General features: G+C 38.5%; 1 protein-coding gene across 1 annotated transcript; it reads left to right on the top strand.

Moving 5' to 3' along the window:
- Positions 1–4,046: 4,046 nt before the first annotated feature.
- Positions 4,047–5,351, top strand: LOC127123545 (uncharacterized). The gene is made up of 2 exons (XM_051053755.1): positions 4,047–4,437; positions 5,344–5,351. The coding sequence occupies exons 1-2, from the start codon at positions 4,047–4,049 to the stop codon at positions 5,349–5,351; spliced, it is 399 nt and encodes a 132-aa protein (XP_050909712.1).
- The last annotated feature ends 17,915 nt before the right edge of the window (positions 5,352–23,266 follow it).

The raw sequence follows: 23,266 nt of genomic DNA, 5'->3' as shown, positions 1-23,266 counted from the left end.
AAAATAATTTTAATTTAGAATATGAAAGAGGAAAATATTTGAAATTTTTTGGTGAAACTCTCATATTTTTTGGATCAATATTAAAATTAATATGAATTAATAAAAATAAAAGGATTAAAATGAAAATTAAATGATCAGAAAAAACGTGGACCACTTGATCTCCCCATTAATTGAGGCGGCAGATCAAGTGGTCACAAGCGCGCTATCCACGATACGTCTGAGTCAGCGCGCCACAAGAAAGGTAATTCAAACCAGCGCACGAGATTATTTCATTTCAAAAGGATCATGTGGCTCTAAAGACACCAACTCACCACCGGAGCTACAGCTCCGGTCTCCTTCTCAGGTGAGCCTCGCCGGACTGGTCCAGTCATAACCATCGCCAAAAGTAAAAAGAAGGACATGATTTCAAAGTAAAAATGGCACTGAGCACGAATCTGACCTCAATTTATCCTAACTCCAAGTATATTGAGAGATACACGAAGTTGAAATTTGAGGTACATGAACTGAGTTGCTTCGATTTGGCCTCAAAGCAACTCAATCTTCTTGCCTACATTGGTAAGACTTCAGACAACCAAGGAATCAAGAGAATTGAGCAAGATTTAGAGAGAATCGAAGATATTAAAATTTCTGGAAAATACCTTCAATGTAGGTCTGGATTCAACTGTTCTTGCCTTGGCTCGTGCTTGATCTCACTCCAAATGCTTGCAGAAGAAGAAATGAATGCTCAAAAGGTCTTGGATCCCTGGAGTTTTGAATTTCAAAACAGTGAGAATTCAAACTCAATTTCAAGTGAAATTCTCAGGATTATCCTTTGGAATGAGAGGGTTAGAGGTTTGGGATCAAAGTTGGCGCGAATGTGTGTGAAATTCTGAGCATATGGAGCTCTATTTATAGCCAATTCAATTGATATTTGCACACTTGAAGTGAACTTCCAAAATTAGCAATGTGTGATGCATGAGTGCATGGGCGTGTGCAGGCCCATGAAATCACTCTATCTGATCCATAATTGAGTGTAAGCAAGGCTGAAGTCATGTTGGAAAGCTAGGCAATTGTGCATGGATGTTTGAAGTTCAATCTTGTCAAATGATGACACCATGTTCAAGCCATGTGCAGCCTATTCATTCTTGTCCAAAATGGATGAATTTGGGATTTTTGGAAAGGTTAGATCAAGAGGAACAACTTTCATGTTCAACACTTTTCCATTTGAAGCTTGTAACTTGAATAATTTTGAGGTGGAAGTTTGGAAATTTTAACATATTGGAATTTTTTCTAAGTGTCAAGCCATATGTCTCAATATTCCACCTTGATTAACGTTTTATGTGAGCTTCAAATGAGAAAAGTGTCTTCATCAAAGTTGTAGCTATCTCAAATACCTTAAAAATGGTCACCAATTTCATGTCATTTAGATTTGAAATGTTAGAGTTATGCATTTTTGATGTTTGGAAAAATCACTTGATCAATGGTATAGCTCAAAAGTGACCTATAATGTAGCCTCATATCACATGCTCATAAAAGTTGAATTAGCTCTCACTCCAAACATAAAACTTGAAGTAGACATATTGAATTTTATTGTGAAACTTGGAAATATTTCATCTTATAAAAATTGAGCAAGTTATGGCCTTGGGAAGTTGACTTTTAAATTAGGGTTTAGACAAAATGACCTATAATGTTTCAACATAGAAAATGATTTTCCAAGAAAAACTAGCTCTAGGTATCAACATTAAAGTTGTTTGTAATGTCATTTAGAGTAAGGTTTCTCTTGGAATAATTTTCATATGGTGAAAATTGTAGGAGATAGGGTCTAGGGAGACCCAGTTTTGATCAGATAAATTCATCTGGCCAACCACCATCAACCAACTTGCTAACCTTCAATTCTCTTGACTTTATAGGCTCATGGTAGATCATATATGCATAATATGATGATATTTGAAGTGTCCCTTGAGAAATTTGATCAATTGGTGAGATAGCTTATTGGAGAAGTTACTCAAAATACCCAGTCAAACTAGGGTTTCCAATGCAAATCACCCTCAAACTCTTGAAGAAAACTTGATCAATACAGCATGTAGAAACCATTGGAACTCATATATGATGCTCATAACCATTATTGTATCAATTCATGGTTGTACTCTTTGTCATGAGGGTCTTAAACCCTAGATATGAACTTGATAGATCAATGGAGATCATGCCCTACCTACAAAAGAGTTAGGCAAATACAAAGACATATTTTTGGTATTTTGGTTAGTAAAATGATAATATACAAGTATGATACAATCACAAAGTACTTGGTGATCTCTCCCCAAACAAACCCAATGAAGGAGGGGTAAGGAGGATGCCAAGGTATGATCCCAATGCTAATTCTTATGATGAAATTGCAGGAGGAATCTTAGGGTCAAAATTGGGGTCTTACACCTTTGACTCAGTTGACTCGAAAGGGTAAAACTTATGTGTGGAGTGTTCAGTCTGAAAAGAGTTTTCAAGAACTCAAGAAGAAGTTGATTTCTGCTCCGGTTTTGATTTTTCCAAGTCCAAGTGAATCCTTTGTTGTGTATTATGATGCTTCAAAGATGGGCATAAGTGGTGTGTTGATGAAAAATGCTCAGGTTATGGCTTATGCTTCCAGACAGCTAAAAGTTCATGAGAGGAATTATCCTACGGATGATCTAGGGTTAGCAGTCGTAGTGTTCGTGTTAAAAATTTGGAGACATTATCTGTTTGGTTCCATATTTGAAGTGTTCAGTGACCACAAGAGTTTGAAGTATCTCTTCGATAAGAAATAGTTGAATATAAGACAGGGGAGATGACTCGAATTTCTGAAGGATTATGATTTTGGTTTGAGTTACCATCATGTTAAGGCCAATGTTGTAGTTGATTCTTTGAGTAGAAAGTCGTTGCATATGTCGATGATGGTTCGAGAATTGGAGTTGATTGAACAGTTCAGAGACATGAGTTTGGTATGTGAAGAAACTCCTAGTAGTGTGAAGTTAGGCACATTGAAGCTGACTACTGGTATCCTTGAAGAGATAAGAGAATGTCAAAAAGTTTATTTGGGATTGGTTGACCGACTTATTTTAAGCAATCAAGGTAAAAGAGGTGATTTCAAAATTGGTGAGAATAATGTGATAATATTCTGAGACATAGTTTGCGTACCTGATGTGCCAAAACTTAAGAAAAGTATTCTTAAGGAAGGACATATGAGTGATTTGAGTATTCATCCCGACGCTACTAAAATGTATCAAGACTTGAAGAAAATGTTTTGGTGGCCAGGAATGAAGAAGGAAGTTGTTGAGTTCGTTTATGCGTGTTTGACTTGCTAGAACTTAAAGATTGAACATTAGAAGTTGTCGGGTCTGATGCAACCGTTGAGTATTCATGAATGGAAATGGGACAATATTTCCATAGATTTTGTGACGAGTTTGTCGAAGACGACAAAAAGATATGATTCCATCTATGTTATTGTTGATAGACTGACTAAATCGGCTTATTTCATATCAGTTAAGATCAATTATCCTTTGTAGAAGTTAGTTGAGTTGTATATTGAGAAGATCGTTAGCTTGCATGATATTTCGTTGAGTATTGTGTCTGATAGGGATCTGAGGTTCACATCGAGGTTTTGGCAGAGCTTGCAACAAGCGATGGGTGCTAAGCTAAAGTTAAGTTCAACTTATCATCTGCAGACAGATGGTCAGACGGAGAGGATTATTCAACCTTTATAGGATTTGCTGAGAGCGTGTGTTTTGGAGCAGGGAGGTAACTAAGACAATTACTTATCGTTGGTTGAGTTCACTTATAACAACAATTTACATTTTAGTATTGGAATGCCATTGTTCGAGGCATTGTACGGTAGGAGGTGTCGAAAACCTCTATATTTGTATGATTCTGGTGAGAGTGTTGTGCTTGGACCTAAGATAGTTCAGCAGGCTACTTAGAATATCAAGATGATCCAAGAGAAGATGAAAGCTTTGCAGAGTCGTCAGAAGATCTATCATGATAAGAGGAGGAAAACACTTGAGTTCTATGAGGGAGATCATGTGTTCTTGAGAGTTACTATGGTAACTGGTGTTGGACGTGTGTTGCAGTCTAAGAAACTTACGCCGCATTTCATTGGTCCATTTCAGATTCTTCATAGGGTAGGGGAGGTGGCCTATCGAGTTGCATTACCACCATATATTTCAAATCTTCATAATTTTTTTCATGTGTCTCAGTTGAGGAAGTACATTCTTGATCCGTCTCATGTGATCCAGTTAGATGTTGTGCAAGTTATAGAGAACTTGACGGTTGAGACTTTGCCGTTGAGGATTGAGGATCGTGAAGTGAAGCACTTACGAGACAAGGAGATCGCTTCAGTGAAGGTTTCTTGGGGAGGTTCTATTGGTGGCAGTGTGATGTGGGAGCTCGAGAGTCATATGAGAGAGTCTTATCCAGAGCTTTTCCAGTTAGGTAATTTTCGAGGGCGAAAATTCTTTTAAGTGAGAGAGAGTTGTAAAACCCCAACTTAATTATCCTTTTATTTAATTATTTAACTATTTATTTGATTTAATTAAGTGATTTATTTAAATAATTATTTGTGTGATTTTGGATGGTTGGGTCGGTGAGTAGTATTTTTGGAGAATTATACTTAATTTTTTTTTTATGAGATTTAATTAATTAAATAATTAGAAATTGGTAATATATGAGGAGTTGAGTCATTTATGTATTTTGAGGGAATTAAGTGGTGAGTGGTGAGAAGTGAAGTTTTGGTTGGGAAAAAATAATAATTATGGTAAATTAATTATAATATTATATATTTTAAAAATTAGAGAAATAGGGTCATGGGAGCCTTTTGTGAGTATGTGAATTAGAGAGTAAGAGCAGTGGAAGGGAGAGCTAGGGCTTGAGAGGAAGAATCCATAGGAGCTTGCTTTTGTTGTTTTTGCTGGAATTACAAGGTAAAGGTGGAGATTATTCAATTAAGGGTGCCTAAATTATGAAAGGGTATAGAGGTTTCCCTTAACCTCTAATAGGGTTTTGATTTTTCTCTATTGCTTGATGATGAGTATGATAGATGAATGTTTATGATTCTGTTTTGTCATGGATTGATGTGATAAATTGTGTTTATTATTGTTTTGTTTGGTGTTCATGAATCAATTAATAAAGTGATGAAATTGTGTTGAAATTGAGGATTTTAGGGTATAACTATGACTGGTTAATTCATGATAAAAACAATGAATTAATGTTATTCTAGGGATAATTGTGTTTACTGTGAAATTTAGTAAACAAGCGCTAGTCTCTTATAAAAGGTTACTTGCAGGATTAACCAGATAATCCTATAATATAATACTAAACATTTTTATGAGTTTTGTGTAGGAAAGTGAAGGACTTTGACGTGGTCAAAATCTTAAAGTAAAATAGTGCAAAAAGATAGATTATTTTGAAAGATAAAGGGTTTTATTATGACTAAGTGACAAACTTTTATGAAAGAATAATGTAAAGTGACAAGAAAATAACAAAGGAATGAAAGCAGGACTACAAAGAATATAAATTAAAGTGAAAACTTTGCATTAAATGAAATGGTGTTCAGAAATCATGCATTTTACTCAATTAAACTTGTTTCTCGCTTTGCTTGGTACTTTGAGTTTGTGAGTTTTTGTAGTGAATTCAACACAACACACTTAATCCTAACACTAGAACATCTATTTATACCAATACAAAATAATTGTTTGTAACATTCTCCTTTTCAGCACTTGACACGTAATTATTGCATGCTTTTCGCCTCTGAAATGCCGTCCATGTGTCCCTTCGAATAAGACTGAAAAATAGTTACTTGTTTTGAAAATATTTCGTCATGCTAACCACTGATTGTTGACGTGTCTTACTTGACAAATGGCGTCGAAATTTTAAACCAAGTTTTTGTCGAAATGTTTGACAAAATCCTTTTTTAGAAAAATACTAAATCTCAATCTTTATCCTACATCTGAGACTTCAACTTCCTCAACTGGAAATCTTGTGTCGAAATGTCCTTTTAACCTTACAAATTTTCTAAGTTCTCTCATTGTATTTATGTTTGACCCTGTCAAAAATACCAACTAACAAATTTCCCCCCAAAATGCCATTTTTAACTAAAAGAAGATATGGGCATTTTTTACTTTTCTTGACACTGTTTCGCCTAGTTCACTAAAGTCATTGACATCATGACCTCTCTATCAACTCTCATCTTAAAAATGTGTAAGTTCCCACAAACCTATAACTTTTAATCATGGCTCCACTCTTTTAGGACAACATGGCTACATACACGAAACTGTTGCAATTTCTCCTCTAACAATATGGCACGTGTCATAGAAGTTGGCGCCATTTGTCAAGAGCAAACTTGAAGAGTTTTCTTCTTTCCCACTATAAATACTCATTCTTTATTTCTTTTTCTCTTTTCTGCTTCTGTCCACTCATAAAATCCTCTTATAAACTTGTCTTCCTCAAGCATCAAGTTCATCACCTTCAAAAATGACTTCCAAAGCAAAAATGTTAAAGGAGTCAAGGAATCTCTACCTCTAGCTATTAGATTGTAATTTTCCATTCTTGCTGGAAATCAAGAATATGTTCCAGAGCCACAAAATCAAGAAGAGAAACTTCGTATATTTAAATATCATGTACTGATTCCTTATTCCATTTCTAGTAAAGTACATGCACTTATGGGTCCAATGCATGGCCTTTCAGTGGAGGTTGTTAAGCTTAGAGAGTTTCTTTCCTCTTACCACTAAACCAAACCCATAGTTAGCATAAAAAAACTCATTGATCTTGAGTACATGACTACTACTTTTCGTGTTTTGTGTACCTCCCCTCCCCCTAAAAGAAATCAGGATTATACTTTTTGGTTGAATAAAATCAAAAACCAAAAGGGACAAACCTGGAAAAATCAAGGGATTTATGTCTTAATTCAGTTGTCGAGGATTAGTCCTCTTTTTTGTCAAAACATGATTATCACAACCTTTTATTTTTGGGAGAGTAGCACTAATACATTCCAACTTACTTGTGGAATGGTTACCCCCACCATTTTTGACATAGCGGCCATTACTGGCCTTCGCCCAACTGGCGATAGTTTCAATCCCAACGAGAGTGATGAGGACACCATCAATTTCAATACTAACCATGTTAGTTTTGGAAAGTACATCGAAGATCATCATGACATTGATATTGTCGAAGTGTCTAATAAAGAACACATCGCTTTCTTAGCTTTGTGGTTGTTGAGATATATTTAGTGTTGCAAGTCATTGAAGGTAGTGAAGAGATACTTGACCCTGGCTAACCAATTACACGAAGGGCGAGATATCTGTCTTAGCCAATTGATATTAGTATCTCTATATGAATCATTATTGGTTACTCCATCTTTGGATAAATTCCATATTTGAACCTTCCTTGTATGTCAAACAACCCAACAATGATGATGAAGACATCAAGAACAGGCGCATTAAAGGCATTCGACTTGTTGGAATGACCCCAGTTGATGAAAATCGAATATACAGGGAAGCTTTTTCAGAATACTTCATGTTGTTTGTTAAAAGACATAACTTCACTCCCACCATGGCTCCTTTTGTGAATAGAAATCATAGGCCTGAGCGATTCACCAGAAAATTTCCTGCTACTGGCGATCAAGAAGCTGAATCAAGGGAGGTATGGGAAGCTTTCCTTACTCCAAAACTTCTTTCAACCAGACTTGGGATCTCCAAAGATGGCGTAAAGATATTGTGCTACCAACCCAATTTGGTGTCACTCTAATTTGGATTTAGCCAAACTGTGCCTAAGTCCTTTTTTTAATCGAAAGAATGAACTCTGCCTCTGCACTATTGGATACTCAAAGAGTGACTACCTTTAACGTCTTGATCGACATGCTATTGATGGTGATGTACTCACACCCTTTCCTTTTCACCCAACTTTCTATTGCACCAAATAATTCTACACTTGGTGGAGAGCCTACCATGCAAAATAGTTTCTTGAGGTTACAACATTATCTCAATATTTAATAGATGCTTTCTCTTCCCTGTAGAAGAAGTTCCAAAAAGGTAGAGACAAACATATCAATGAGATTCATGCTTTCCAATGCTACTTTGAAACTGTGTATAACATCACTGATCTTAGTCAGACTATTTGTAAAGCGGCAATTACTATTAAAGAAAAAAATGATGGCAAACTTCTTGACTTAAAAATTGTTATTCAAGGAATGGTGGTTTTAATCCAATGGTCATGCACGTTTTGAAAAAACAATCATTCATTTGGGAGTGATGTGGTAGTGTGTGGCGAGTGGATCATGAGTCCAGTCGCGGTGCTTGATTTTGCTAGTGTGTGAGTGACACAGTGAGAATAAAATATTAGCAAATCTCCAGGAGTCAGTTTACACAACCTTGTTGTAGTATGCTTTCAGAATAAACCTTACTTTAATTAGGTCTTTTGAGGGTTGTAACGTGGCTTGGTTCATGGTTATTGAAACAAAAGGATATAGGGCTCAAAGTTTATTTTAACCCATCCCTTCTTCATGATGATCTCCAATCCTACATTCAGTTAATTTGACACATACATTAAACTTTTACGAGAGTTCGACAATGTAAGATCTCTTGAAATGGCAATCACCTCATTTTGCTCTTCATGGATGTTGGTGACCCTTAGATTTTGGTATGGTGGTCACCGATTCTTGTTTTGTTTTGTTGAGGACTTTCATTGTCTCTTTCGATTTTTGCTTTGATCCCTAACTTTTGCATGGACCGCTTGTTGAAGCTTTAATCCATCGGGATTGCCCCAGTTTTTGCCTAAGTCTCCTTTTTTTGGACTTAGCAGGCTCTTTCTTTGATTTTTTTTTGGAAGATTGTGACTGCCAAGTCATTGGTTATTGAAGAACAACCGACATAACATTTGGATTTGTATGGTTCCTTCGACACTTCAAGATGTGTGCGAAGAATATTATGTGGTTGATCCTTGTATGGGATATTTCATCTTGTAATTCAGATGTGAAGTCAGATTAACTGAACACTACCCTGCCCCAGGTTAAGCGTAAGGGTTTTGTAGATCCGAAAGAAACTCCTACTTCTAGGCTCGAAGTGGTTGACTAGGGATTAACTCCTTATCTCTCAAGTGTTTGGGGATTTGAAACAATGCCTGTACATCATTAACAGGATTTTATCCGAAAACATACAATCATCAATTATGAGTATTTTGTTTTCGTCATCCTCCTTCCAATATTCACTAACAATAGTGTGATAAAGAAGGTGGAGTGGAAGAGTAAGTGTTTGTGCTTTGCAAATGTGATAGATAAGTGAATATGAAAGATTGATTCAAAGCACGCATAATCACCCCATTAATAAGACCAAATACAAATAACAATGTTTAAAGCATACAATACTTAGACAAACAAAAACAAATTACAAGAATGCAAAACGGTAAAAATGGCATAATGATTGCCTTCATTTAAAGAAACGGGCCTTCATCTCTTGATCCTTCGTTAGGAATTGCTCTGCTTGTTCAGGTCGGTGAGAAGCTTTATCTCCGAGCTTCACTGTGCTCCGCATGCGCCGACATGGGGTTTATTGCAACATTTGGCGTAACTGGCGTGAAAGTAACTGCCTTACTGTCAATCAGGTCATGGACCTTGTGCTTGAAGGCCTTGCAATTTTCTACTGCGTGCCTTGGGGCACCCATATGATACTCGCAGTGAGCATTGGCGTCGTAGCCTGGTGGATAGGGCGGAGTTGCAGGTGTTAGCTCCTTCAAAACAATTGATCCATCCTTTAGCTGTATGCATGCGTTTTTGACGCCATGAGATTAGTATGCAAAATAGTTCTTTCGATAGATAACGCCATGAAATTAACAGTTTAGTTGACAAGTGTTTTTCGACACTTCGACAGATTGGTGGTTCGACATTTTGACAAGAGAAGATGTTTGCAGATGAAAAGACGTCTTTGACAGGCATGGATGATGTTATGGTATTTCGACAAATTTTGACAAGTCTGAAGAGACGCATCATTTCGACGTGAAGTGGAAATTCAAATTCAAAAGAGTTATCACGTTTGGCAGAAGACGCGTGGAGGCGCCTGACGAAAGGAAGTCCTGCAGAAAGCCAAATGTCATAGTTTTAGGATTTATTCGTTAGTGACAGTTATTTTGTTTGTATATAAATAGGATAGTTGTTATCAGAAAAAGTGTGTGAAAACTTGTACAAAAATTCCTGCAAAATACTCAAAGTACCCGTGTGAGAGAAAAGAGTCTTATATGGAAAATGTACGTGTGAACAAACACCATTTCTTTAAAGTTTTATCTTATAAATTTCAAAGTTCTTTACCAATGTTCCTTTACTTTTACCAGTCATTTACCCTTTGCATTTACTCTTCGACAATTTATGCTTCGCTATTTACTTTTCGCCATTTATCTTAGTCTTGTTAACTTTGCTTTTACTTGCGCACTTCTAGTCAATATTTTTCGACATGAAAGACTTAGTAAACCAAATAAAAGGATACAAAGGTCTTTCTAAAGAGTTACAAAGTTATTTAAATTTGCACATGTCCTAGGATTTGTATGGTTGATCCTGCAAGTAACCCAATTCGACAAGTTTTGGAAAACCAGAGGTTGTTCGCCAAAATCTACAGCGAACAAATTGGCACGCCCAGTGGGACCTGTGCAAAAAATCTAAAATTTAAATAATCTTTACTCAAGGTTTCTTCTTCGTTGTATGAGACTGAGAAGCGGTAGATTGGCCGTATCTGACGTAGAAAGACCTAAACGAACGAGAGTAAGGAAAATGGCGAATCAGCCAAATAATCCAAATAATCCTAATCCAAATGAAGCAATCCCAGTATCCAACCCTATCCCTTCGACAGGAGGAAATGTGGGATCAGTCCCCGTGTCAGAGGCTGTACCTTTGTCAACAGGGTCAATACCAGCGGTTTCAATATCGCAAAATGCACCTAGTTCGTCCATTAGGGTGCAACAAGTGCCTGTTGGGACACCTCCTCCCATAGGGAATACTTCTAGGACTTTTGTGACAAATTTCACCATGCCTCTGCCTGGTAGGGAACAACCATTTGGAATGCCAACTTCGGTAATGGCCAATTTACACAATTCGCCAGTATTGTATTCTGATTCTATGGCCAATATGTCTTCACCATTACAAGGGTCGGGATATGGCAGAAACATGAATAGACTAAACCAACAACCACTTTACATGCCAGCAATAACAAATAATTCTGCGCAAGTAATTAGACAACAAATGGACGAGAGTAATCATGATATGGTCCAAATGTTGACACAACAAATGGGGGTGGTGTTTAATCCTCTAATACAAAACACCACCCAAACAAACCAATTGTTGGCAGCGCAAATGACGCGCATTGCTGACTTTTTTGGGGTCCCTCAAACTCGACACAGAGAACAAGTGGTTCAGAACCCAGTAGTGGCGGTTCAAGAAGAGCCTACAATAAATCAAATACAGTTAAATAATCCCCAGGAAAACGTCAGAAACCAAGAAGATGTAGTCGAACAACCTCGTGTCGAAATCCCTGTTCCACAGGAGCCTAGAAGGATAGTAATCCAGAGAGGCCAAGACGTTGATGCTATGTTGCAACAGCGAATCCGGTATAATAACTTGCCCGCCGAAAACAATTTAGCGGCCATGGTCGAAACGATAATGACACAAAATGGGGTGAACATGGGATTACAAAGGCCCAGTTACGCTTCCCCACTGTCGGAATATATTCTGCAGAAGAATTGCCACCAAGATGGAAAGTTCCCAAGTTCACAAAATTCTCAGGGGATACTAGTGAATCCAGCATAGAACATGTAGCACGTTATCTGATCGAAGCAGGAGAGATAACCCGTAATGAAAATTTGAAAATAAAATACTTTCCTAGTTCCTTGACAAAATACGCGTTTACTTGGTTTACATCTTTGCCTGCAAACTCAGTGTATACGTGGACCCAATTAGAGAGGTTGTTCCATGAACATTTTACATGGGACAAACCAAAATAAGTCTGAAAGAATTATCCAGTGTTAAGAGAAAACACTCAGAACCAATAGATGATTATTTAAATAGGTTCAGGTTGCTAAAGGCTAGATGTTTCATGATGCGTTGGAAAACTTGATGTTCGCAAGTGTACGAACGCGTCAGAGTATTATAAAAGATTATCGTATCCACAGAGACCAAGTGTCAATCTATCGTTATCTGTCGTTATGATGTTTATCAAAGGCAATCAAAATAAGTGTTTTTGTAGTGTGCAATAAAAAGTAAAGTATTGAAATAGAATATAATTAGTAAAGACAGGGTCGAATGTAATTCACGTAATCAATTAATAATCCAAGTACTTGCTAATAAAACTACTTATGGGCAATGTTTCCTACTTTGAAAAGAACTAATTTAACAGGAACTGTCGCTTTCGCGTATTCAGAACCGAGTTGTACTCCCTAATCAAACCCTCTTATTGTCACTTATAAAAAGGCGCGCATTGCGTTAGAGTAGTAAACCTATTTTTAAGAAATATAGTATCTTGACTAAGTCGAAAAGTATTATAACCTGGATTTCTTAACCAAAAGAGGTTCTTACGAACCAGACTCTAAACTTATAAACGCGTCCGAAAATAGTTTTAAAATCTCTTTTCTTCTTAATGTTAAAATCTCCTAATGAACTAGACAAAGCGCTTTCGCTGTTTTTGAAATAGTTAAAAACAATTAAGTTTAAAAAGACGTTGGACGACTTTCGATCTTACCCAACGAAATTGAAGTGCGGGAAAACTTAATTTGAAAGTTAAAATAGCCCTTAAGTGTTTCTACAAACATTTATACGGATTACTGGTTTAATCACGATCCTTACATTCTAGCCTTATAAATTTAGCTAGACATGGTAAAGTAAAAGTGCATTAAAATAAATAAAAGTAGTGCGAGTGCGGAAAGTAAATAAAAGTAGTGCGAATGCGGAAAGTAAATAATTTAAAGCGAGTGCGAGAAATAAATAAAGTAAAAGCGAGTGCGGGAAATAAACAAATTTAAAGCGAGTGCGAGAAATAAATAAAGTAAAAGCGAGTGCGAGAAATAAATAAAGTAAAAGCGAGTGCGGGAAATAAATAAAGTAAAAGTGAGTGCGGGAAATAAATAAAGTAAAGGCGAGTAATAAAAACCTGCTCCAATCGGAGAGCTGAGTAAATTGCAATGCGGAAAAGAAAATGGCGGCAGGATTAAGTTCCTTCCAAAGTTCTCCAAACTCGAATACAAACTCTATCACAGACTCAATTACACAATTGTGGTAACACTCCAATGCGAAGCGATTACCACTTTATAAAACTGAATATATGCCTAAGTGAAACAAAGTTGCTTCTGATTTCGCCTTGTTCCAACGTTCGGATCTTCGTCTGCTCTAAGTTTGGGTGATTGTAAAACTGAATTCGCGTTTCTATTTATAGGCAAATAAAAAGGTGGAATTTACTTGGATGCCCTTCAACTTGAAAATAGAGGAAACCGTTTTCCTCTTGTGGCGCCCGCCACAAGGCCATGGCGCCCGCCACAAGCACAAAGTGGGGCGCCTTAGTGGAAGTGGTGGGAAAACGTGGGAGTTGATGGAAGTTTGAATTGGACACGTCATGGCTTGGACTGTGGCGCCCGCCATTGGGTAGGCCATAAGAGCAAAATGCTGATTTTTAGGGTTTTTGGCTCTTTTTCGCTCCTTTTCTCGATCGGGGCTCCTATTAAGGTAAAAACCTGAAAACAAAGGAAAGCACAGTAATAACACAACAAAACGATAATAAAATAACTAGAATGCATGTGAAATCGGAGTCGAAAATACGTAAATTTTAGTGTGATCAAACTCTCCCACACTTAAACCTTTGCTTGTCCTCAAGCAAAACATTGAAAAGCTCATAAAAGAAAATTTGTGTAAACGAGTGCTTCAGGTAAAAATTCCAAGTTCAAGTCGGGATGCAGTGATAGGTACTAACTGAGTGAACTAAGGGTATCATGATGACACTAATCCGCAAATACGGACATAAACTTCATTCCTATATTAACCAACCCATATTATCCCACAATACCTAGGCCTGCCTCTTCATCTCTTTTGTGTCCTTTTCATTCGGGCGCAATCACATTAAGCCCGTTATCCGTACATGCTTCATAGTAGAGTGGCCTGTTAGTGATTATGATCAGAGCTTGGGATTTCTGGCACATAAACATGTGTAAAGCCTTTTATTGGACCCAACTGTAGTTGTGGGGGATCAGATCATAATCCGCCCTACCGAGTTCAGTGCCAGATACCTCTGAACCAACTAGCAGTGGGTACTGCTTTTCTTTTTCTTTTTCTTTTTGTTTTTGTAGCAATTTTTTACAATTCTTTGGTTTAAATGACTTTGTGAGGGTCACCTATACCGGAATTGCCTTTTTGCTTTCTTTTATTATTATTATTATTTTTTAGATCATTCACTTATTTGCATCGGTCCCCTACGTAGAGGATGCGTAGGCCGGTGCTGACTGCTAGGATAAACTACTAAGGACTTATACGGAAATGATGATTAAGGTCATGGCATATGGGGTTTCGGGGATGATTCCTATATTTACGAAGCTTATGGTGCTAAAACAGATACTGATGTTTCGCAAAGTTCTCCCAAGTCACCGCATCCTTACTCAAATCATGTCCTTAAAACCTGAAGACTTCCGAAATAACACTATTTTCTTTTGCAAATTTTTTTTGGTGAGGTTAAAGGTATGGGGAGGTAGGATTGTACTAAAGATCTACTGTATTTGGTGACTCGTCAGACTCATGCATTATACTAGAAAGCAAAATAAACAACTAAAAAGGGAGATTAGACAACTAAAAGGAAATAAACAGTCTAAAAACAGCAAATAAAACTGAAAATAAAGGGAAAATGATAAATGCTCCTCCCACACTTAAATCGAACATTGTCCCCAATGTTTCGAAAAAAGATAAGGGAAGAGTTACCTGGCAACCTATTGCTGACCACTAGTGCCCTCGCCATCCTGAGGTGGACGACGGGATCGGGTACGACGACGGTCTCTCTGATCCATCCTCGCCTGCAGGGCATCCTGAGCGGTCCTCACCTCTCGAAGGTTACCTATAATGGAACCTTGAGTGGATTCAATTAGTGCCATGTGTCTTTGGTTGTAATGTTGTCGACGGGCTTGTGTATCGGTGATCACTTGCAGAGACTGTAGAACAGTGTCATAGGACCTGTCTGTCCACCGCTGCGACTCTCGCATGAAGTTCATATTACCCGTTATTTGTTGCTGGAGGGTAGAGAGTAGGTCGTCACGCTTTTGCTCTCTAGCCAGGTGGTCACGCCATATCTCCTCTGTAATATAGAAGCCAGGAGTGGTACCTGCAGAAGAAGAAGATGGTGCGGTGTGTGGTGGTGAAGGATGATGGGGGGACACATGTGGTACAGGAGATCTCTCTCTCCGATCATATTCATCATCTGTGTCTGGTCCCGCCTCATCAGGAATGTTAGGAGGAAGAGGACCCAAAACAGGTGGAGCATCTACATCGTAGGTCCAGTTCCTCTCATTACGTATATTTGTACGTCTAGTGCAAGGTAGAATAATAGATGGGATGGCTACACCATGAATCATAAGTGTATAACCTCCTTCTCTCCTTGAACGACACAATTTCATGTCTCTCAGAAATTTTAAGTTAATTGTGCGAGGAGGTAAGGGGTTTAGGGTAGCCATCTCGTTGTTCAGGTTAAGTGCCCGAGCAATAGACGTAATCAATCCACCAAAAGATATCGGTCCCGCCTTATTTAGAGTTAAAATCATATGGGCGAGCATGAACGGAACCAAATTAATTTTCCTATTTGTGAGGCTTCCTTGCAAAAATAGAAGCTCTCTAGCGTTAACCTTATTTGGATATCTAAAAACTCTGATGGCCGGGTTATGGATAGTTGAGGCAAATACACCTTCAAAAGAGTTAATGGAAGTGTTTGATAAACGCTTCCAGAAGGAAAATACCTAAACAGACCATTCAGAATCCAAAGGGGCCTCACAAATAGCACCCTCCCCATGAGGGATCCCTAACAGACTGGCTAGTTCATCGGTACTGAATTGGTATTCAACAACAAACATTCTAAATTGAACAATACCGACTGTGCTAGCAGTGTTAGGGCGGACAACATAAATTAAAGAACTTAAAAATTCAATTGTCAGCTGCTCATAGGTGGGTTCTTTATTGATAAAGAAATTATGCAAACCTAAGAAGTCTAATAAATGGAAAATGCTATGGAAGATGCCTAAAGTATAGAGACAATCTTCGTCAACATACCTTGTCGGGAGGATTTTCCGATTCTGCAACCGTTCAATGATTTTTCTTTGTCTCTCCCCTGGTTTCCCTCCTCGAAAAACGAATTCGTTGAACTCCATTTGAATGCTCTTGAAATGTGGATGAAGAAGATGAAGTGGTTGGTGAAAAGGTTGGATTTTTACAAAATCCGGCGGATGAAATCGAAAATGGAAAGTGGATTAATGATTTGTGTGGTATGATGGTTAGGAAAGTATGAGCTTTTTGGGGGGTTCAAGGACTTTTTTCTAAGGTGAAAAAATGGGTTTTGGAGGTTGTAAGTTGCAAAAATGGTGAAGAAGAGAGGTCTGCCCCGACCATTTATAGACGCTGTGGCGGGCGCCACAGGTCCTATGGCGGGCGCCACAAGGCAAAATCCGGCTGGGCCAGATTTTGGTCCTTTGGTTTGGGCTTCGCTTGTCTTTTGGCTTTGGGGGGGGGGGTCTGGATAGCATTTGTCTTGTGATTCTCCTAGTTTCTTTGACTTGCATAATTATAAAAGTAAAAACGAAAAATAAAAAGTGAAACTGAAACTAAAACAAGAACGGAAATTAAATGTAAATATAAATAAATAACTGAAAAAAATTAAAAATGCAAAATAAGATAAATATAAAACATATATAGATAAAAATAGAAATACTAATGTATGGCAGTAGTTTATATAATATTCAAATGCGCTAATATTCAAATGCGATAATGTTAAATGAGAAATGCAAATACGATAAATATATATAAAGAGAAATAAACTGAAATGGTGAGATCAGGTATTAGGATGGTCGTCTGCCTGAGTGGATCCATGGAGCACGGCTATCTCCTGCCTGAGCTCGGCGATCTCCTGATATAGACAATCGGCTTCAGTAGCATGGGTGAGATCAGACACTCCTATCTGTAAAGTTAAGTCCGCCACTTCCTGTCTAAGCTCTGCAATCTCTCTACGACACTCAGCGATCTGGGTGCGTATGTCGGGTGTCTGCAATGAATGATTATTAGAGAGAACAATGATTCTAGGAGATGATGGTGTAGGCATGTATTCAGCAACTGGGGGCGATCTCGGCTCCTCAACGGTCTCTCCCTGGCCTTCTAGAGCATAACTCCAATTCGCTGGATCATGCACACTGGTCATCATAGGGTCTGGCAATGTGAAGTAATGGATGGCCTCGCTGTCGACTAGTAGTCGGAACTGACATGTATGGAAAGAGGCTCTCCTCATCAATCCTCTGGTCAAACAGAAATCGATGTCCATGGTCGTGTATCCACAGTAGGTCCGAAGATTCAACAGCTTGCGAGACAGACCTAAAGCGACAACAATCTGTGTGATGATTCCACCAACATGGATGACTCCTTCGGTGGATCTAGAGATACCGCTGAGATTATTCAATAAAAAGTTCCCACATGCTACTGGGCGAGACTGGGATGCGCAAAATAGTAGGAAGATCTCCTCTTCACTCAGTAGTGTCTCTGCATCTTGTCTTCCCAAGAAGGAATGTGCTAATATCATCTGAAAATACCTGAAGGCTGGGTTATGTATGACATAAGATAACTATGTAGATGGATCCTGGCTTCCGCCACCTGATATATCACTCCAAAACTTCTCCACTTCCATACCCAGGAAATATCCCAAAGGTGTCTCCTGGATAGCATCGGGAGTAGTCTGGAAACCCAACAGGTCGCCGAACTCTTTCTGGCTGAAGGAGTACTCAACTCCAAAAAGTCTGAAAAGCGGCATTCCCATCTGGTCCAGAATATGGGTCGTAGTCGAATGAACTCAGGAACTCCAAAGTCAAGTTCCTATATGTGTTACTCAAGTCATCAGCAAATTCGTCCCAGTGGAGCTGGTGGCTAAGGAATCGGATACTAGGCTCGATACTCAATGCCTCCATACAATGCTGATCAGGGTAACGTGTGGGTGCCATAGGGCGCTGGTATAAAGCAATGTAGCGCTCCCTCTGAGCATTGTCTCTATAGGCAACATGCATGTCATCAAAACCCTGCATCCTGTAAAGGTTAGGAAAGTGATCCTGAAAATACAAACCATTCAAACTTTTAGTCTCTATGCAAAATAAGATAAAATAAAATAAAAATAAAAATAAATGTAAATAAATGCGAAAAGCTAAAAAGAAAAACCATGGGTTGCCTCCCACGCAGCGCTTGTTTAACGTCATTAGCTTGACTGTTAGAATTTATACACCTGTAGTAGTATGAATCGGTGGATCAATCAGGGTGTGGCTTGAGTAGTATGTTGGAATGTCTCCTCCTTCGTAGAGCTTCAGTCTTTGTCCATTTACAATGAATGGGATACAGGTTTGGTTCTTGATTTCTACGGCTCCGGATCTCAGAATCTTGGATACTTCGAAAGGACCGGTCCATCTTGAACGTAGCTTTCCAGGGAAGAGTCGTAACCTAGTGTTGAAAAGGAGAACAAAATCGCCTATATTGAAGTTTTTCTTTATTATTCTTTTGTCGTGATAGGCTTTTGTCCTCTCTTTGTATATTCTTGCATTCTCGTAGGCGGATTGCCTAAGTTCTTCTAATTTATGAATGTCTAGGGTACGCTTTTCTCCAGCAGCTAAGTAGTCTAAATTCAAAGTTTTAATGGCCCAATAGGCCTTATGCTCTAACTCGAATGGTAAGTGACATGATTTTCCATAAACTAGTTGATAAGGAGTAGTTCCTATAGGGGTTTTGAAAGCGGTTCTATAGGCCCATAATGCTTCTTGAAGCTTCTAAGACCAGTCTCTCCTAGAAATAGAAACAGTTTTCTCTAGGATCTGTTTTATCTCCCTATTAGATACTTCTACTTGGCCACTAGTTTGTGGATGGTATGGTGTTGATACTCTATGCCTAACTCCATATTTTCTTAAAAGTTTGTCAAATATTCTCGATATAAAGTGTGATCCTCCATCGCTTATGACTAAACGTGGTATTCCAAATCTAGGGAATATATAGTTTTTAAATAATTTGATTACTACCCTAGTGTCGTTTGTGGGTGCAGCTATAGCTTCAATCCACTTAGACACATAGTCTACAACTACTAAGATATACCTGTTTCCTAAGGATGGTGGAAAAGGTCCCATGAAATCTATACCCCATACGTCAAAGAGTTCTACTTCCTGAATGTTTCTTAGAGGCATTTCATCACGTCTTGAAATGTTTCCAGTGCGTTGGCATCTGTCACACTTGACAATGTAAGCATAGACATCACGCCACATGGTAGGCCAGAATAGGCCAGCTTGAAGAATCTTGGCGTATGTCTTAGAGGTGCTCGCATGTCCACCATAGGGTGCAGAATGACAATGCTCGATAATATTATTTGCCTCTTCTTCTGGGACGCAACGGCGAAAGATGCCATCTTTACCCCTTTTGAAAAGGAGTGGTTTGTCCCAATAGAAGTTTCTCACATCATGGAAGAATTTCTTCTTGCGGTGGTAGTCAAGATCAGGGGGTACTATATCAGCAGCTAGGTAATTAACGAAATCTGCATACCAGGGTACGTTATTTATTGCTAAGGAATTTTGGGAATGCTCAAACGGATCTAGGTTATTGTCTTCAATGGTTTCTACTTTAGCTATCAGTCTATCATAGGCGAAATCATCGTTTATGGGTACTAGTTCAGGTTTTAGATGTTCTAGCCTAGAAAGGTGATCGGCTACTACATTTTCAGTGTCTTTTTTATCTCTTATGTCTAAATCAAACTCTTGTAGTAATAGAATCCATCGGAGTAACCTGGGCTTGGCATCTTTTTTATTTAATAGGTAACGAATGGCAGCATGATCGGTGTAAACAATAATTTTTGCTCCTACTAGATAAGATCTAAATTTGTCTATAGCGAAAACTACAACGAGTAATTCTTTTTCGGTTGTTGCGTAATTAAGCTGGGCAGCATCTAGGGTTCTACTGGCATAATAAATGGCATGTAATTTTTTATCTTTCCTTTGTCCTAGAACGGCTCCAACTGCATAATCACTAGCATCGCACATTATTTCAAAGGGTTCCGACCAATCGGGCGGTTTCATAATGGGTGCTGATACTAATGCTTGTTTTAAAAGATTAAATGCGTCATTGCATTTTTCGTCGAAAATGAATTCAACATCTTTCATTAAAAGTCCGGTTAACGGTTTAGTTATTTTGGAGAAGTCCTTAATAAAACGCCGATAGAATCCAGCGTGTCCAAGAAAGCTTCGTACTTCTCTGATTGTTTTTGGTGGTTTTAGGTTTTCTATAACTTCTATTTTAGCTTTATCTACCTCTATACCTTTTTCGGAAACTATATGTCCTAAAACTATTCCTTCGGTCACCATGAAATGACATTTTTCTCAATTTAGCACGAGGTTCACCTCCACGCATCTCTCAAGGATTTTCTCAAGGTTAGCAAGGCAATTGTGGAAATCGAATCCGCAAACCGAGAAATCATCCATAAACACTTCCATGATAAGGTCTAGGTAATCTGCGAATATTGACATCATGCAGCGTTGGAAAGTAGCTGGGGCGTTACAGAGGCCGAAAGGCATTCGTCTGTAGGCAAAAGTTCCATAGGGGCATGTAAAGGTAGTTTTTTCTTGATCTTATGGGTGAATAGGTATTTGGAAGAATCCAGAGTATCCATCTAAATAACAGAAGTAGGAGCGTCTGGCTAGACGCTCCAGCATCTGGTCAATAAATGGTAAAGGGAAATGGTCATTCCTAGTTGCTTTATTTAATTTTCTATAATCTATACACATCCGCCATCCTCCTTCTAAATGTTTTGCTACATGTTCGCCTTTATCGTTTTGCACGACTGTGATGCCTCCCTTTTTAGGTACTACATGCACAGGGCTCACCCACTTACTATCCGAGATCTGATAGATTATACCTGCCTCAAGTAACTTAAGAACTTCCTTCTTAACAACATCACTCATTATAGGGTTTATTCTTCTCTGATGCTCCCTAGATTGTTTTGAATCTTCTTCGAGCGAAATCCGATGCATGCATACGAATGGGCTTATACCTTTCAGGTCAGAGATATTATATCCTAAGGCTGAGGGATATCTTCGTAAAATGTCTAAAAGTTGGTTCATTTCCTCTTGGCTCAAGGTAGCACTAACTATAACTGGACGGTTCATCTTTTCATCGAGGAACTCATATCTCAGGTTCTTAGGCAGTTCCTTAAGTTCTAAGGTTGGTTTCTTAGGGCATGGCATAGGATCTAGGGTAAGGGATAAGGATTCGTAAAGGTTATCATCGATGTAAGGTTCTTTAAAGTCATCATCTTCCTTTATGGGGGTTGATGGTAACTTAATAATTTCTTTTTGTTCTAATTCTCTAACACATTCATCAATGATATCTAAGGCATAACATGAGTCTCCCATCACAGGTGCCATAAGAAATTTCGAAAGTATAAATTCTATTTTCTCGTCACCTACCTCAAACGTCAACTTTCCTTTCTTGACATCTATTATGGCTCCTGCAGTTGATAAGAATGGTCTACCTAGAAGAATTGGTATATCATTGTCCTCTTTGATTTCCATGACGACAAAATCAGTGGGGATAAATAGTTGACCTATCCTAACAGGAACATCTTCTAAAATGCCTATCGGATATTTAACAGATCTACCGGCTAACTGAAGTGACATCTTAGTGGGTTGTAATTCTCCTAAGTTTAATCTCTCACAAACTGCTAGAGGCATTAAGCTCACACTAGCTCCTAAGTCTAGAAAAGCTTTTTCGATGACATGATTACCCAAAAGGCAAGGAATGGAGAAGTTTCCAGGATCTTTATCTTTCTTTGCTAATTTGTCCTCGGAAATTGCATTACATTCCAAAGGCTTCGGATCGTCAAGTCTACGTTTGTTGGTAAGGATGTCTTTCAGAAACTTTGCATAAGAAGGTATTTGGGTGATGGCTTATGTGAAAGGGATTTCTACATGAAGTTTTTCTATAACTTTAATAAATTTTTGATACTGTTTATTAATCTGGGTTTGTTTGAGTCTTTGGGGATATGGTATAGGTGGTTTATATGGGGGGGGGGGGGGGGGGGGTACGTAAATTTTATCTTTAGGTTCTTCTCCTTTATCTCGACCTTCCTGGTTTTCAGATTCCTCTGGTTCCTTTACTTCGTCCGGGAGTTTGGTACATTCCTTAGAAGTTTCGGGTTCACTCAATCTTGGGTTTGGTGGCTCATCATAAGTGTTCCCATTTCGTAGGGTAATGGCATTGGCTTGTCCTCTCGGATTTTGTTGAGGTTGTCCAGGGAATTGTCCTCCAGGTGTAGTCTGAGGGGCTTGGTTTAAAGCTACCTGAGAGATCTGGGTTTCAAGCATCTTGGTATGAGTAACTATTTGGTCAACCTTGGTTCCTAACTGAGTAATCAATTCGTTAACATGAATGTTTTGGTTCATGAACTCCTTGTTTTGTTGGGTTTGAGCGGTGATAAAATTTTCCATAATTTTCTCAAGGCTCGGCTTTGGTGGTACAGGTTGCATAGGTTGATTTGATCTAGGGGCTTGATAACTAGGTCTCGGAGGTGCATTGTTTTGAATAGGGTTATTGTTTTTATAGGAGAAGTTAGGGTGATTCCTCCATCCAAGATTATAGGTATTCGAATATGGGTTCCCTTGGGTGTAGTTCACTTGCTCGGAGTGGGTTTCATTTAATAGACTGCATTCTGCGGATTGGTGTCCTTGGGTTCCATATATCTCACAATCCGACGAAATTGCAGCTACAGTATTCGGGTTTATGCACATATGCTTGACCTTAAGGGTTAATGCGTCCATTTTAGCCTGCATCATGTCTATAGAGCTTAGTTCATGCACTCCTCCTTGGGCTTCCTTCTTCTCAATTGTCGCTCGTTCGAATCCCCATGATTGATGGTTTTGAGCCATGTCTTCGATGAGGGCACTAGCTTCAGGGTAAGGTTTGTTCATCAGAGCACCGCCTGCGGCAGCGTCGATGGTCATCTTTGTGTTGTAATGAAGTCCATTATAGAAGGTTTGAATGATTAACCAATTTTCT

The sequence above is a fragment of the Lathyrus oleraceus genome, chromosome 2 (assembly GCF_024323335.1).
Source record: "Lathyrus oleraceus cultivar Zhongwan6 chromosome 2, CAAS_Psat_ZW6_1.0, whole genome shotgun sequence".
In the NCBI taxonomy this organism is placed as follows: domain Eukaryota; kingdom Viridiplantae; phylum Streptophyta; class Magnoliopsida; order Fabales; family Fabaceae; genus Lathyrus; species Lathyrus oleraceus.
This window is presented reverse-complemented; position numbering and strand designations above follow the sequence as displayed.

Bases quoted from the DNA above. Each gene is read 5' to 3' on its own strand.
- LOC127123545 (XM_051053755.1), top strand. From the start codon at position 4,047: ATGGTAACTGGTGTTGGACGTGTGTTGCAGTCTAAGAAACTTACGCCG.